This window comes from Eretmochelys imbricata, chromosome 12, assembly GCF_965152235.1.
Source record: "Eretmochelys imbricata isolate rEreImb1 chromosome 12, rEreImb1.hap1, whole genome shotgun sequence".
Lineage (NCBI taxonomy): Eukaryota > Metazoa > Chordata > Testudines > Cheloniidae > Eretmochelys > Eretmochelys imbricata.
This window is the reverse complement of record NC_135583.1, coordinates 25,302,907-25,315,927: the sequence shown is the minus strand read 5'-3', so window position 1 is coordinate 25,315,927 and position 13,021 is coordinate 25,302,907. Positions and strand designations below refer to the sequence as shown.

The window sequence follows — 13,021 nt, the reverse complement described above, 5'->3', positions numbered from 1 at the left end:
TGCATATGGAAAAAGCTAGCATCATGTACATTTTTAAAAGTGGCTTCTAAATTATTGTTCAGTATCTCAGTGATAGCCACTACTGGTTATGGTTTCTTGAAAATACTTTTGAGTGACAACTATACTTATTGATCATTATTTTAATGGCAGGTTATCCTTCCCACTGTACTTGGATCCATTCTTCCTCCTCAGTTAGGAGACACCCTGCTCTCTGTGTGAGCAGTTGGTTATTGACAATTAAGTCGTGCATGTGAAACATTTTCAATATTTACATGAATAAACAAAAATCTATTGAGTATGAAAATAATAGTGGAAACTTAAAATTATAATGAATACTAAAATCTATTTTTGCAACAATTTTGAAATGTCATAGCTTTCATATACTAAGTTGAGTCAACAGACAAAGGAACGTGTTTAAGAATGCAAATGCTCCTCACTAAAGCATCAGAACTGTTTTAAAAAACATAAAAAAAATTAAACATGGGAAACCATTTATAAATCATAACCGCTATTGCTCCCAGGAGAGCATCTGCAAGTATATTGTCCTTGCACTATAGATGATTATATTTATATAGCGAGAAAAGTATGGTTAATAATTATTAATAGTTTAGCTATTGTCTGACCAAATTATCGTGCCTGGCACTGTACCCTGAAAACTGCCAAAACCCATCTTTGGTGGATTGTCAGAGGAAGCAGTTTCCACAAAAAGTGATGGCCATTTGCTGATAAAGTTCTGGAAAGTACATTGTAAGGAACTCTGACAGAGCTGCTCAGCTGATCTTTACTACTGGGACAGAATATAGACTGATAGGTCAAGAGAGTTGTTTGTATATCTTAAAGATTTTATTTTATACTCCAGGGGGAATTTTGCACCAAAAAATTAAAAATTCTGCACTCAATATTTTAAAATGTTGCATATTTTATTTGTCAAAATAACAATATAGGCTTGCAAGTTTCAATTATTTTGGTAATTTATTTCAGAATACCTGTCAGCAAGTATGTCTGTAATAATACATACAACAAAAAAGATCCAGGAAATGTTTTTTGGACAAATAGGCATATTAATAAAGAACTTTGAAAAATAATTCATTTAAAATACAATACATAAACATATTTCCCGCCCCCCTCAGAACAGTGCAAAGGCTTGGGAGAGTCAGGGGTAACAGACAACTAGAGGGAGTGGGAAGTTGAATGAACTTGGAGGGTTATTGTGTGTGGGTGAGAGAAGTATGGAACAGGTTTTTATTTGGGGTGGAGGGGCGAGGGATTGTTAAGGAGCCTCCCCCATGCAGACTGTGGCTGACCCCTAGCCTCTCTGTCAGGCACATCTGCCCCTGTCTCCATGTGTCCCTGCACCCCCTCCCCCAGTCCTCATGTGGCCCTGCAACTCCACTCCCAATCAGTCCCCACCCCAGTCTGTCCCCCACTAGCCTTTCTGAACCCCAGTCTGTGATTCCCCAGTAGCCCAATGTCCCCCACGCTGTCCATCCCCCCCATGTCCTGTGCCTCCTGACCTGGCCCCACAGGCAGGGCACTATGAGGAATGCAGCCTCTTCTCTTCCCGGTGAGCAGCTGCTCTGTGTTCTAGTGCCACAGCATCCCCTGGTGGGCAAAAAGCATAACTGCAGCACCTTTCCAGCAGAATTTATTTTCTGCAGAGGAAAAAAAAATTCTGTGTGGCACATAGATTCATAGATATTAAGGTCAGAAGGGACCGTTATGATCATCTAGTCTGACCTCCTGCACAACGCAGGCCACAGAATTTCACCCACCCACTCCTGCGAAAAACCTCTCACCTATGTCTGAGCTACTGAAGTCCTCAAATCGTGGTTTAAAGACTTCAAGGAGCAGAGAATTCTCCAGCAAGTGACCCGTGCCCCATGCTACAGAGGAAGGCGAAAAACCTCCAGGGCCTCTTCCAATCTGCCCTGGAGGAAAATTCCTTCCCAACCCCAAATATGGCGATCAGCTAAACCCTGATCATATGGGCAAGATTCACCAGCTAGATACCCAGAAAAGAATTTTCTGTAGTAACTCAGATCCCACCCCATCACATACTGGTTCTGACCAGGTTATGCATTTGCATGGCACATGGATTCTGCACTTGTGCAGTGGCTCAGAATTCCACCAGGAGTCAAAATTTTAAATATTAAAAGAAAATGAAGGATCTGTGTATGTTGGTTCTTTTTAGTTGGTTTAGTTTAGCTGGTTCTTTGGATCTAACAGGGTCTTCAAATTCCTGCAACAAATTGTGATGTAGACTTTTTTGGGGGTATATTTACCGCTTAAAACAGAGGTGGGCAAACTATGGCCCGTGGGCCACATCCGGCCCGCGGAACCCTCCTGCCTGGCCCCTGAGCCTCCTGGCCTGAGAGGCTAGCCCCTGGCCCCTCCCCTGCTGTTCCTCCTCCCCCGCAGCCTCAGTACGCCATGCTGCTGGTGTAGTGTATTAAACTGCTCCACGTAGGAATGTGCTACTGGTAGCAGTTATGGAGAGCAATTTACTACACTACACTGGCACAACGCTCTGGGTGGCCGGGCAACACACTGGGCGGCGTGGCTGTAGTGCCACCAGGCACCGGTGTTCTGTGCTGCCTGGTAAGGGAGCGGGGGGGTTGGATAGAGGCCAGGAGAGTTCGGGGTGGTGGTCAGGGGGCGGGGGTGTGGATGGGGTCGGGATGGTCAGAGGGTGGGGAACGGGGAGGGTTGAATGGGGGCTGGGGTCCCGGGGGGGGCAGTCAGGAAGGAGGGGGGGTTGGATGAGGCGGTGGGGAGCAGTCAGGGAATGGGGGGGGATTGGATGGGGCAGGAGTCCGGGGGGGGGCGTCAGGGAGCAAGAAGCAAGGGGGGAGGCAGATGGGGGGGCACAGCCTCCCCTAACCGGCTCTCTATACAATTTCCAAAACCCAATGTGGTTCTCGGGCCAAAAAGTTTGCCCTCCACCCCTGGCTTAAACAGATACATTAAAATGTGTTAGACAACACAGGGGTAAGTCTACACTGCAGTGTAAGCCTAGCGTTTGAACTCAGGCTCAAGCCTAATTCCCTTTTGTCTACACACACATCGTGCTGAACCTAGGTCCCAGGACCCCACAGGGGTGGAGAGTCTGAGCCTGAATCAAGTCAGGATCCACAATTCGAGGCCTACTGCTTTTCAGGTAGACACCGCCCCACTGGACCCATACTCTGGGAGTCCTGCAAAAGTATTCCACACTCCCACAGGCTGACTTTCTTTGTCCTCTGGACAGTCAAGTTTTCTCATGCTGCATCACGAAGAAAGGGCTAGAACGGCCACATTTTGGAAGGGCTCTAGAAAGTCTGGGATGGGTGGTTGGACTTGGAGCTGCATAATGCAATGTAGATGCTGGAACCCTAGGTTGGGATCCATGGTTCAACAGTTCCTAGCTGGGGGGTGGCAAATTATTGTAGACCCTCAAGCCATAGGTTAACAAAACCAGGGTCTGCTATTTCAAGTTCTATGAACAGTGGGCTAATGTTGCAGTGTAGACATACCCACAGTGCTTAAAACCTGCAGGGCCCTGTCTGTGCTACAGCTCTCCATTGTTGTTGCCAGTGCTTGAGTTGCACCATTGTTGAACTGCAAGTCCTACATTTGGCAGTTAAGATAAATCCCTTAAGTGTGAGATAACTCACGAGGAAATATGCAGTAGTTCTGGATTTAATTTGATTTTATTAAATTGTTACCTTTCTTTTAAAAATTTAATGTAAATGGCCCTCTCCCGTTTTGATCAGATGTACTGTTGACAGCTTACCCCAAGATAAATGCACCAGGATACAGTAGGAGTTAAAATCTTAACAAAACCTCTCATTGTTCCATAACCTTTTTAACTTTTTTCCCTTCCCCTGACAGGAAATGACCTAGAGGCCTTACAAATACATTTGTGCATTCTTGCTGCAGACTCTACAATTGAAGGCAAACTCAATCTGGAAGCACCACTTATTAATGTTATATTGGAAACAACTACCTCATCATACAGAAGGAAAAGAGAAGGCTTGCAATAATAAACACTCTAGTTCTTAATAAGTTGTACTTGCAAAGTCTTCAGAAAACAAAACAGATTTTTTTTTTCAGTATTAAGAAGAGACACTACAAACAAACTGATTTGACAGACTGGATCTGTCAAGACATGGAAGATCTTTGATCTGCTGACATAAGGACTTTGTTTTTCAAGGAAAGAGTCTCTGCACTGCTTTTACAATCGCTGTTGATCGGTGGTTTTGTTCCACTCTTCCTGGTATTACTAGTTGGAAAGCTCCATTAAGGTATTACTCCTAAAAGATGATTTACGTTTTATGAACTTTTACGTCAGGGGTCAACAAGTGCGGGCAAGGAAATTATAGGAGTTGGCTTTCTTCCCTTCATAGTGCATCTTATGTACAGAGTGGAATACTAAACGAGATAATTTTTTTTGAGATACTTCAGTTTGCTTTTTGAGTTCACTTTGTAACTGCAGCAGGGCTGCACTGAACACTGAAAATACTAAGTCAGCAAATCTGCTGCCTTTTTCACTGCTGATACAGATTATACAGACGCCTGCCCTTTTGAAATGCCTTTTATGAAACATATGTACACGGTCCTCTACTGTTACTATACATAACTACATTTCTGAGGAAGGAATTTGACAACTGATTGCTAATCCAAGGAATTTTTGAACAACTACTCACTTATGTATTGCTGTAGTGCACAGGAAAGTAAAATGGACTATAAGAGGCGCTTTTTGCTTGGCGGGTCCAAGCAAAAAGTGCAGCAACACCAGCAGTATCAAATGCCTGAGCTAGGCAGGACCCTGAGCGCACCGTTGGCATCCACTACCCCGGCTTCCCCTTTGGTCTCCTCAGCTGCTGCAGGCAGCTGCAACCACCCTGTGTCCCATACTACTCCAATTGCAGACATCCAGCAGGGAATCTCCAAATATCTGGATGCACTCAATGTGTTTTGCCGTGCGAGCACTTTCCTTACAGACCTTTTCAGCAGTGTATTTAGGAACTCACACTATTCAAAGGCAGCTATGCAACTGAAAGACGTGCAGGAACATGTCATGGAAGCAGCGAGTCGGCTCACGGCAGCAATAAAACCAGAAATAGCAAAAATGCTGATGGAGCTGAGTGCTGGAGCTGCAAACTTCAAAGATCAAAAGGAATTCAGCCTACAGGACATTGAGGTAAGTTACCATAGGTTATGATATTTTGCATGTGAAGTTCCCTGACCCCTTCTTTATTGTACTTATCATTGTAAGATCGGTCCCATCACCACTGTACCAAAGGTGTACCGCCTTCTGCTTTTTACGTTTCCTGAGAATTCTTTCCAAAATAAAAAGGAGGAAATTTATAAATGTTTTTATTTTCAAAATTTCAGAGGAGGAAAATATGGTAAAGAGATTTGCAGTGCATAATTTTGTGATACATTAAATTACATATTGAATATTTTTTCCTGTGCAAGGTAAAATCATTTTTTAAAAAATTGCAATACATGTATAAGATATTTATCAGCTAGAAAAAGTAAACTTTGTCTCTTCAGTTACACTGATTTTGAGCTGTACGAGAACCATGTTGAAGTCATTTGTTAAGAAAATATACTACTGTATGGTTTATTTCCCCAGTATCATTGTTCTGTCAGAAGTAACAAATTGTGCTTTATTCATGGAGAACATGACTTTTGACAGACTGTTCACATGCATGACTTTTAGTGTGTTTGTATGTGAATGATCACTCAGTTACTGAAAAGTTTTTAAGGGACATCAATGACATATAGATATGTTTGTTTATTATTTAGTTTTGAATAGTAAAGGTCCCTATACAAGTCTCTTGGCTTCCTAATATGTAATCAGTAATATAACAAAAATCCCAGCAGCCTATAAAATAATTCAAACAGGAACTCAGCCAGCCAGCCACCCAGAAAAAAATTGCTTCTGCTCCCTTCGTCTCTTTGGGAAGCATACCCATAATCTTTTCCAAAAACAGCATGAAAAAAGTAAAAAGATTTTTAAAATAAGCTACAGATCGGAATTCTGTCATTAAATGGAAATTTTTTTTTGTGATTTAAGAAAATATTTAACTGTACAGGGTGACTTAACTTAAAGCATTATGTATTTTTAAACCAACCATCAGTAAAATGAATCCTATAAAGGAGAAAAGTGTGAACTAGTATTTCTAATGACATAATCTCAGAGAGACAGTACCGTATAAATTACATTGTATTTTATTTACTGCTTCTTATTGACGTGGACTGTTGGTAAGAGTGTGAAAAGGGATTATTTTTCATAGTTACTTGGTTTAAATTATAATATATACACATTAGTCTGTAGCAACTGTAATCTGAACTAATTTAAGACAAAATTCTGGTCATTGGCATATTGAAAAAAAAGTATTTAAACTTTGTAGTCTTTGTGAGACCTATCCGTATGTGCTCTGTAGTGTTCTCAGTGGTGGCAGATGACAGAACAAGAAGCAATGGTCTCAAGTACAGTGTGGGAGGCCTATGTTGGATATTAGGAAAAACTATTTCACTAGGAGGGTGGTGAAGCACTGGAATGGGCTCCCTAGATGGAATCTCCATCCTTACAGGTTTTTAAGGCCCAGCTTGACAAAGTCCTGTCTGGGATGATTTAGTTCGGGTTGGTCCTGCTTTGAGTAGAGGGTTGGACTAGATGACCTCCTGAGATCTCTTCCAACCCTAATCTTCTATAAATCTATATTATTGTTAGTATTTATGAGCTGCCTGTTGTAGTATTTGGATTCACCAGCTTCGGCTAGAAAGAAAAATTAGTGCTTGTATGATGTTTTTATTACAAAACATGTACATCACGTTGGTACAAATTCCATACAAAAGGTTAGGGTTAGTGTCTCTCTAATCTTAACATACAAATTTTGAATTTTATTTTATGCTTGAACTAATTTCATTATAGTCATTGTCTAGGACAGCAGTTCTCAAAATGTGTGTCACGGCCCCGTTTTAATGGGATCACCAGGGCTGGTGTTAGACTCGTTGGGGCTCCAGGCTGAAGCCGAAGCCCAAGCAAATCCAGGGCCGGCATTAGACTTGCGGCGGCTTAGGCTGCAGCTTCAAGGCTGAAGCCCTCGGGCTGTGGCTTCAGCTGCATGTGGGTGGTGGGGGGTGGTCGTAGTAATTTTTGTTGTCAGAAGGGGGTTGCAGTGCAATGATGTTTGAGAACCATTGGTCTAGGAGATCTTTAATGACTCAGACGTCAAATAATTTTGTGAGTTACATTGTACTATACACTGTCTTTTCAAGTAGCCTTCTGTAGGTACACTTTAGGAGATGAAGCAGTTAATAGTAAAGCTAATTGATCTGAGAAATTTGGCTTATAATATTCCAGCAAACTTCCATTGTTACTGTGGTTTATATACTTTATTGTACAATCTGATTGGTTTACTATACATTTGTCATATAAATGATTTTCATGTACTCTGATTTTCTTGCCACACACAGTAGAACACACTGCTGCACATGTTTGTCTAGTGTTTTCCACAATCTTATGTTCTGCTGTACTCTTTGAGGAATAGTATTGTGATCGTGAAATTAAAGACTATCTCAATGCTTATGCAAAATAGGGCAAGTTTTCTAAAAGAAAAAAATAGAGGAACTTCACTCTCCCAGACTTTGAAGCTCTGTTGTCCTGCAAAAAATTGGCAACAAAATGTGAAAATTCCAATCTACAATTCCAGATGCTACCTGAACAATCTGTCATACAGACTTTAGAAGTCACTTGGGGAGAATCCCCTTTTTGTGAACCTCAGTCTCTGCAATGTTTCTGAATTGTACTAAAGCGGGACTCCCTCTTGTTCACCTTGCACAGTGCCCATCAACTCTTAGCTCTTTGTACCTTACAAGGTCTTCAGAGGTTTGGCTTGGGCTTCAGCCCCATATCACCTGCATTAAACTATTAGGTAGCTAAATTAGCACTCAGGCCCTAGGCAGTGCTGTCTTCATTAGCTACACTAGTCACAAATTTAGTGAGAAGATGTGCAGAACACTATTTTCAAATGTTTATAACTCAGTCAAATCAAACCACTTTTTACCGGAACACTCATATACCACAAGCCAAACTGAACTAGAGCCATACCAAATTTAAACTCTATAAAGACCCCTTTAAACATTAAAGTTGTCATATTTTTAAAATTGCAAGAATTTTTGCTTAATGTGACAGGTGTTCCATGCTGCTTTTGCTCAATATGGGTTGAGTTGGTTTTGCTCAAACTTTAATTTTTTTAAAATTACCCCCTCAGGCCTAGAGAGAAAATGGAAAATTCTAGTGTGGAAAGGTAAAAGTTTCCTGAAAGTATGTGCAGGATTTGAAACCCCACTCTTTTGTTCACCCAGGGGGAGTAGAAAAACTGGATGAGCTAGCTGCCTGAGTCCAGCTGAGGATTCACTAGCTCAGTTTTTAGAGGGAAAGGGGAAAGAGAGGAGCAGAGCATGACAGGCACCATTTCCTTCAAGGGTGGGAGAGTGGTGCACAGTATTTGAGGATACTGCTTTTCCTGAATATAAGGGAGTAGCAAACAGCAGAACAGTCCACCCATGTGGAAGCAGGGCTGGCCTTACCGTGAGGCGAACTGAGGCAGCCACCGCAGGTGCCAGACTGTCGGGGGGTGCCACTAGGACCCAGAGTGTAGAAAATTGTGTATGCTGCTGGTGCATATGTATTCTCTCTGCTCTAGATGCACAGAGGTGGTGGAGTGCTGTGCTGGAGGAAGGAGGGCACAAGAGACATTACAGGCAGGCAGGAGGAAAGGTGAGAGGGAATAACAGAAAGCAGCAGGAGCTGAAGGGAGAGAGAGGAGGAGGAGCCTCTTATGTACCTCTCTAGCACCCCCAGGAGCCTGGACTGATTAACACCAGCTTCTCAGGGAGCTTCCTGTTTCCTGCTGCTTCCCTGAACCCACTTGAGGAGAACAGGCAGTCAGCTGAAGTAGTAGGAGCCAGTTAGGCCCTTAAGACGCTGATATGTTCCCTCACTCAGGCCCTGCTACCAGCCTGCTTATTTGTCCCCTTCAACTGAGTGTTGAGAGCCACTATAGCTGGCACAGAACAGCAGTCGTGAGAGAAAGAAGAAAACATCCCTCTGGGGCAGCATTCAGAAAAAGAAAGAAATCAAAGGAAACTTTTCTATCTAAGTAGGAAGGAGCTCTCCTGAGATACATAGACACAATTGTTCATGGTGAGCCTTCCAGCCCCCGTGAGGATATGAGTTGTGAGGAGATGCCTGATCTTCCAGTTAGTCAGAGTGCAGGTGACCTGGCGGCTACTGCAGCATCCATATCTCCATCTCAAATGGATGTAACCATGCAAATTCCTGAAGAAAAGTGCAGATCAGAGAAGAGTGCGGTGGAAGCGCAAGAAACAGCTGCTGCTGAGTTTAGTTCCTTAAGTCTAGATGATCCATGACAGTGGACCCACTTGAGCAGTAGGCTGAGGGACTTCCTTGTACTGCATGGGCAACAGCAAGTGAAAAACTTTGTGTTCCCCAAAGACAATGAAAGTAGAAGTTTCCATCCAACACATTACTGGCATGAAATCCCCAATGGTGACAAAGTGGAGAGGCCATGGCTTTATGTACTCAAAAACCCAGAATGCTGAATACCGTTTTTGTTGCAAACTCTTCCAGTCTAATGTTCCAGCCACACTGGGTTCTTTGGGAACAAAGGACTGGAAAAATCTGGCTAGAAATCTGGCATGCCAAGAGAAGGCAGCAAATCACCAGAGAGCATTCCAGGTGGAAAAAGCTTGAGATGAGACTAAGGTTAAAGGCCACCACAGATGATCAGCATCAAGAGGAGATTGCATCAGAGTCTCTTTACTGGCAAAATGTTCTGAAAAGGCTCATTGCTTGCTACCCAAAACCTAGCACTGCGTGGCACTTCAGATCAGCTGTATGTGCCAAACAATGGAAACATCCTTAAAATTGTGGGGCTGATGGCTGAGAGTGATGCTGTACTCCAGGAGCATCTAAGAAGAGTCACCACCCCAAAAATGTACACGTACCACTACCTTGGAAAAACAATTTAAAATGAGATCATACAGTTACTGGCAACAAAAGTCAAACAGAAGATTGTGGCAGATCTGAAGTCAGCAAGATATTACTCTGTTATTCTGGACTGTACACCTGACTTCAGCTGTACGGAACAAATGACTTTAATGGTGCCTTTTGTAACAACAACAGAACCCAGTGAAAATGTCCCTGCAATGGTGACTGTCAGTATTTTCTAGAATTTATTGACATTGATGATCCTACAGGAGCTGGTATGACAAATGTGCTTCTTAAAAAGCTGGAGGATACGGGAATTGCGATAGCTGACATGAGAGGTCAGGGCTACAATAATGGTGCCACTGATAGGAAAGAATAGAGGTGTGCAGACACAGATCCGAGAGTTAAACCCTCGAACTTTTTTTGTCCCATGCAGTTCTCATTCATTGAACTGGGTGGTCAGTGATGCAGCATCAGCTTCTTGTGATGCTGCTGAATTTTTTAATGTAATTCAAAGCATCTATGTATTTTTCTCTATATCAACTCACCGATGGCAAATTTTGAAGCAACATCTGGGAACATCCTCTCTGACACTGAAACCACTGAGTGCCACACGATGGGAAAGTCGAGTGGAGGCGATAAAGCCTATCAAACAGCAAATGGGGAAGATAGATGATGCCATAGTTGCCATTATGGAGGATAATAATAACAGTTCTGACAGGAACTGTTCATGGGAGAACAGTGGCAGAGGGAAATGGAATCACCAGAAACATACATAACTTCAAATTCCTGTGTGGCTTAGTGTTGTGGCATGACATACTGTTTGAAATAAATGTAAGCAAGAGACTCCAAGGTGTTGACCTTGATATATCTGGAGCAATGGAACAACTGGACAAAGCAAAGTCATATCTAGTCTTACTGGTCAAATGAGGGATTTCAAAACATTCTGAAGAGTGCACAGAAGTTGGCAGAGGAACTTTACACTGAGGCTATTTTCCCACCCATGCAAGAATACAAGAGTCACCAAAGAAGACGACATTTTGATTACAAGGCACGGGATAATCCCATAAGAGACCCCAAACAACAGAAAACTTTAACCAGGTGCTTGATTGTGCAATACAGTCAGTTGAAAAATGTTTAATGCAGCTCAAGGAACATGGCAGTATATTTGGGATGTTGTATGGTATTCCAAAACTCCTCACTGTACCTGAAGAAGACCTATACCAGTAATGCAGGGCACTAGAGACAGTGTTGACACATGATGACATGTGCAACATTGATGCGAGTGACTTAGGTATGAACTGAAAGCCCTTTCAAGATACATTTCAGCAGGATCAACTCCAAAGGCTGTTCTGGAATATATGTGCACAAATAAGATGACCACCCTCTTTCCAAATGTTTTTGTTGCTCTGCGCATACTTCTAACACTTCCTTAACAGTTGCCAGTGGAGAACACAGGATCTCCAAGCTGAAGTTAATAAAAACACATCTACGCTCCACAGTGACACAGGAGAGGCTGGTCGGCCTTGCAGCCATCTCAAGAGAGCATGAGCTGGCCCAGACTGTGGACCTTCAGGAAGCAGTTCAAATCTTTGCAACCAAGAAGGCATGGAAAGCACCACTTTGATTATTCAAACAGATAAAAATGCCAGTGTTTACTATGCAGACAAGAAAAGTTAATGTGCTGTTCAGGAGTTTGAAAGTTAAGTGTTACTTAAAATTTTTGAACAAGGCAAAACAAAATTTTAAGTTGTTAGTTCTCCTTTATTGGGGTAGGTAGTAGAGCAGTACTATGAGAGGAGTAACAGAGGAAGAAGGCAGAATTGAGACCTTTCAAGGTGCCAAAATGTTGTGAACCGGCCCTATGTAGAAGAGCATTTGGATGCAGAGGGGCCTACTGCATGTCCAGGGGGGTGACAGCCCCAGAAGAACCCTCCTGCAAAGAGGTCCCCAAATTATCATATATGGGGGACGATGGGGAGAAGTAATTTAGGGGGTAACCCAGAATTTATTAACACTGTGTGAGTTGATTTTATTTGATGGAGAAGGAAGGAGGATGTTGTGTTTTCAGGGGGAAGGAAGATGAGGCAATGTAAGTTGAATAGTCATGGCTTTGGTGGAAGGGATGCAGTCTTGGTGTATTTTTTTTTATCTGGGCTGGTATGCTTTGACCTCAGGATAGCAGGTGCCGAGGACACTTTTCAAATCCTGATTAACATCAGCTGATTTGGGTTAGAATGAAACAAATGTAGCTGTAACTATAGCAATCATTGCCAATCGCACTGTAATAAATTATTTCTGGCAGAACAGAAATGGCTTAGTCATAATGAGTCATCTACCAATGTATAAAAGTGGGTAACTTCTCCTGGTCCAGTTACTGTATTGGTGAGACGCTCTGAGCATGCACATTTTGTGTCGAGCTTCTTTACTTTCATCACTGCAAATGCTGAATTTCCCCCCTCTACTCTCAAAAAAATCAAACCAAAATTCTTAAGAGTCTTGCGCCTTTGGTGGCGAGAAACAGATTATATTGAAAGTGGAAGGAAATCAAGGGGAATTACTGTATATATTTATGTTCCTTAAGTTCCCTCTTCTCTTCCCTTAAACCCTAGTAGTATGGAACAGTGCACTGAAATTGGATTTCTGTTGATTATCAGAATAAAAATAAAATACATGTTAAAAGCTGGATTTTTATAGTGATAAATGTTTGAACATTCCTCCATCCTACTGAGAGGTCTATGCACAAACAAATAAAATACAATGGGGAGAGAGGAATAAAGAATAAACTAATGTGAAACAATTCAAACCACTCTGAAATATGCAGTGTAAATCTTGTCTTGGCTATGGGTGGAGCTAATAAATTGAGTTACTATCTCTTGTGATGTCAGGCCATATGTTCATCTTGGTCATAAACAAGAAGAAAACAGGAGTTGGGGCGCAAAATAATTAGATCTAAAATTGAGTTGCAATGTAAAGCTAATGAGAATTATTTTCTGCTTCTGTACATTAAAA

The 13,021-nt window shown here is 42.2% G+C and overlaps 1 protein-coding gene across 1 annotated transcript in view; it reads left to right on the top strand.

The window, feature by feature from the left end:
• Nucleotides 1–13,021, top strand: part of GARRE1 (granule associated Rac and RHOG effector 1) — a 106,822-nt gene that overhangs the window by 44,392 nt on the left and 49,409 nt on the right. Inside the window, exon 2 of the mRNA XM_077830778.1 lies at nt 3,871–5,182. Within this exon, the coding sequence (XP_077686904.1) occupies nt 4,688–5,182 (495 nt within the window). The 5' untranslated portion in view covers nt 3,871–4,687. The remainder of the gene's footprint in view (nt 1–3,870; nt 5,183–13,021) is intronic.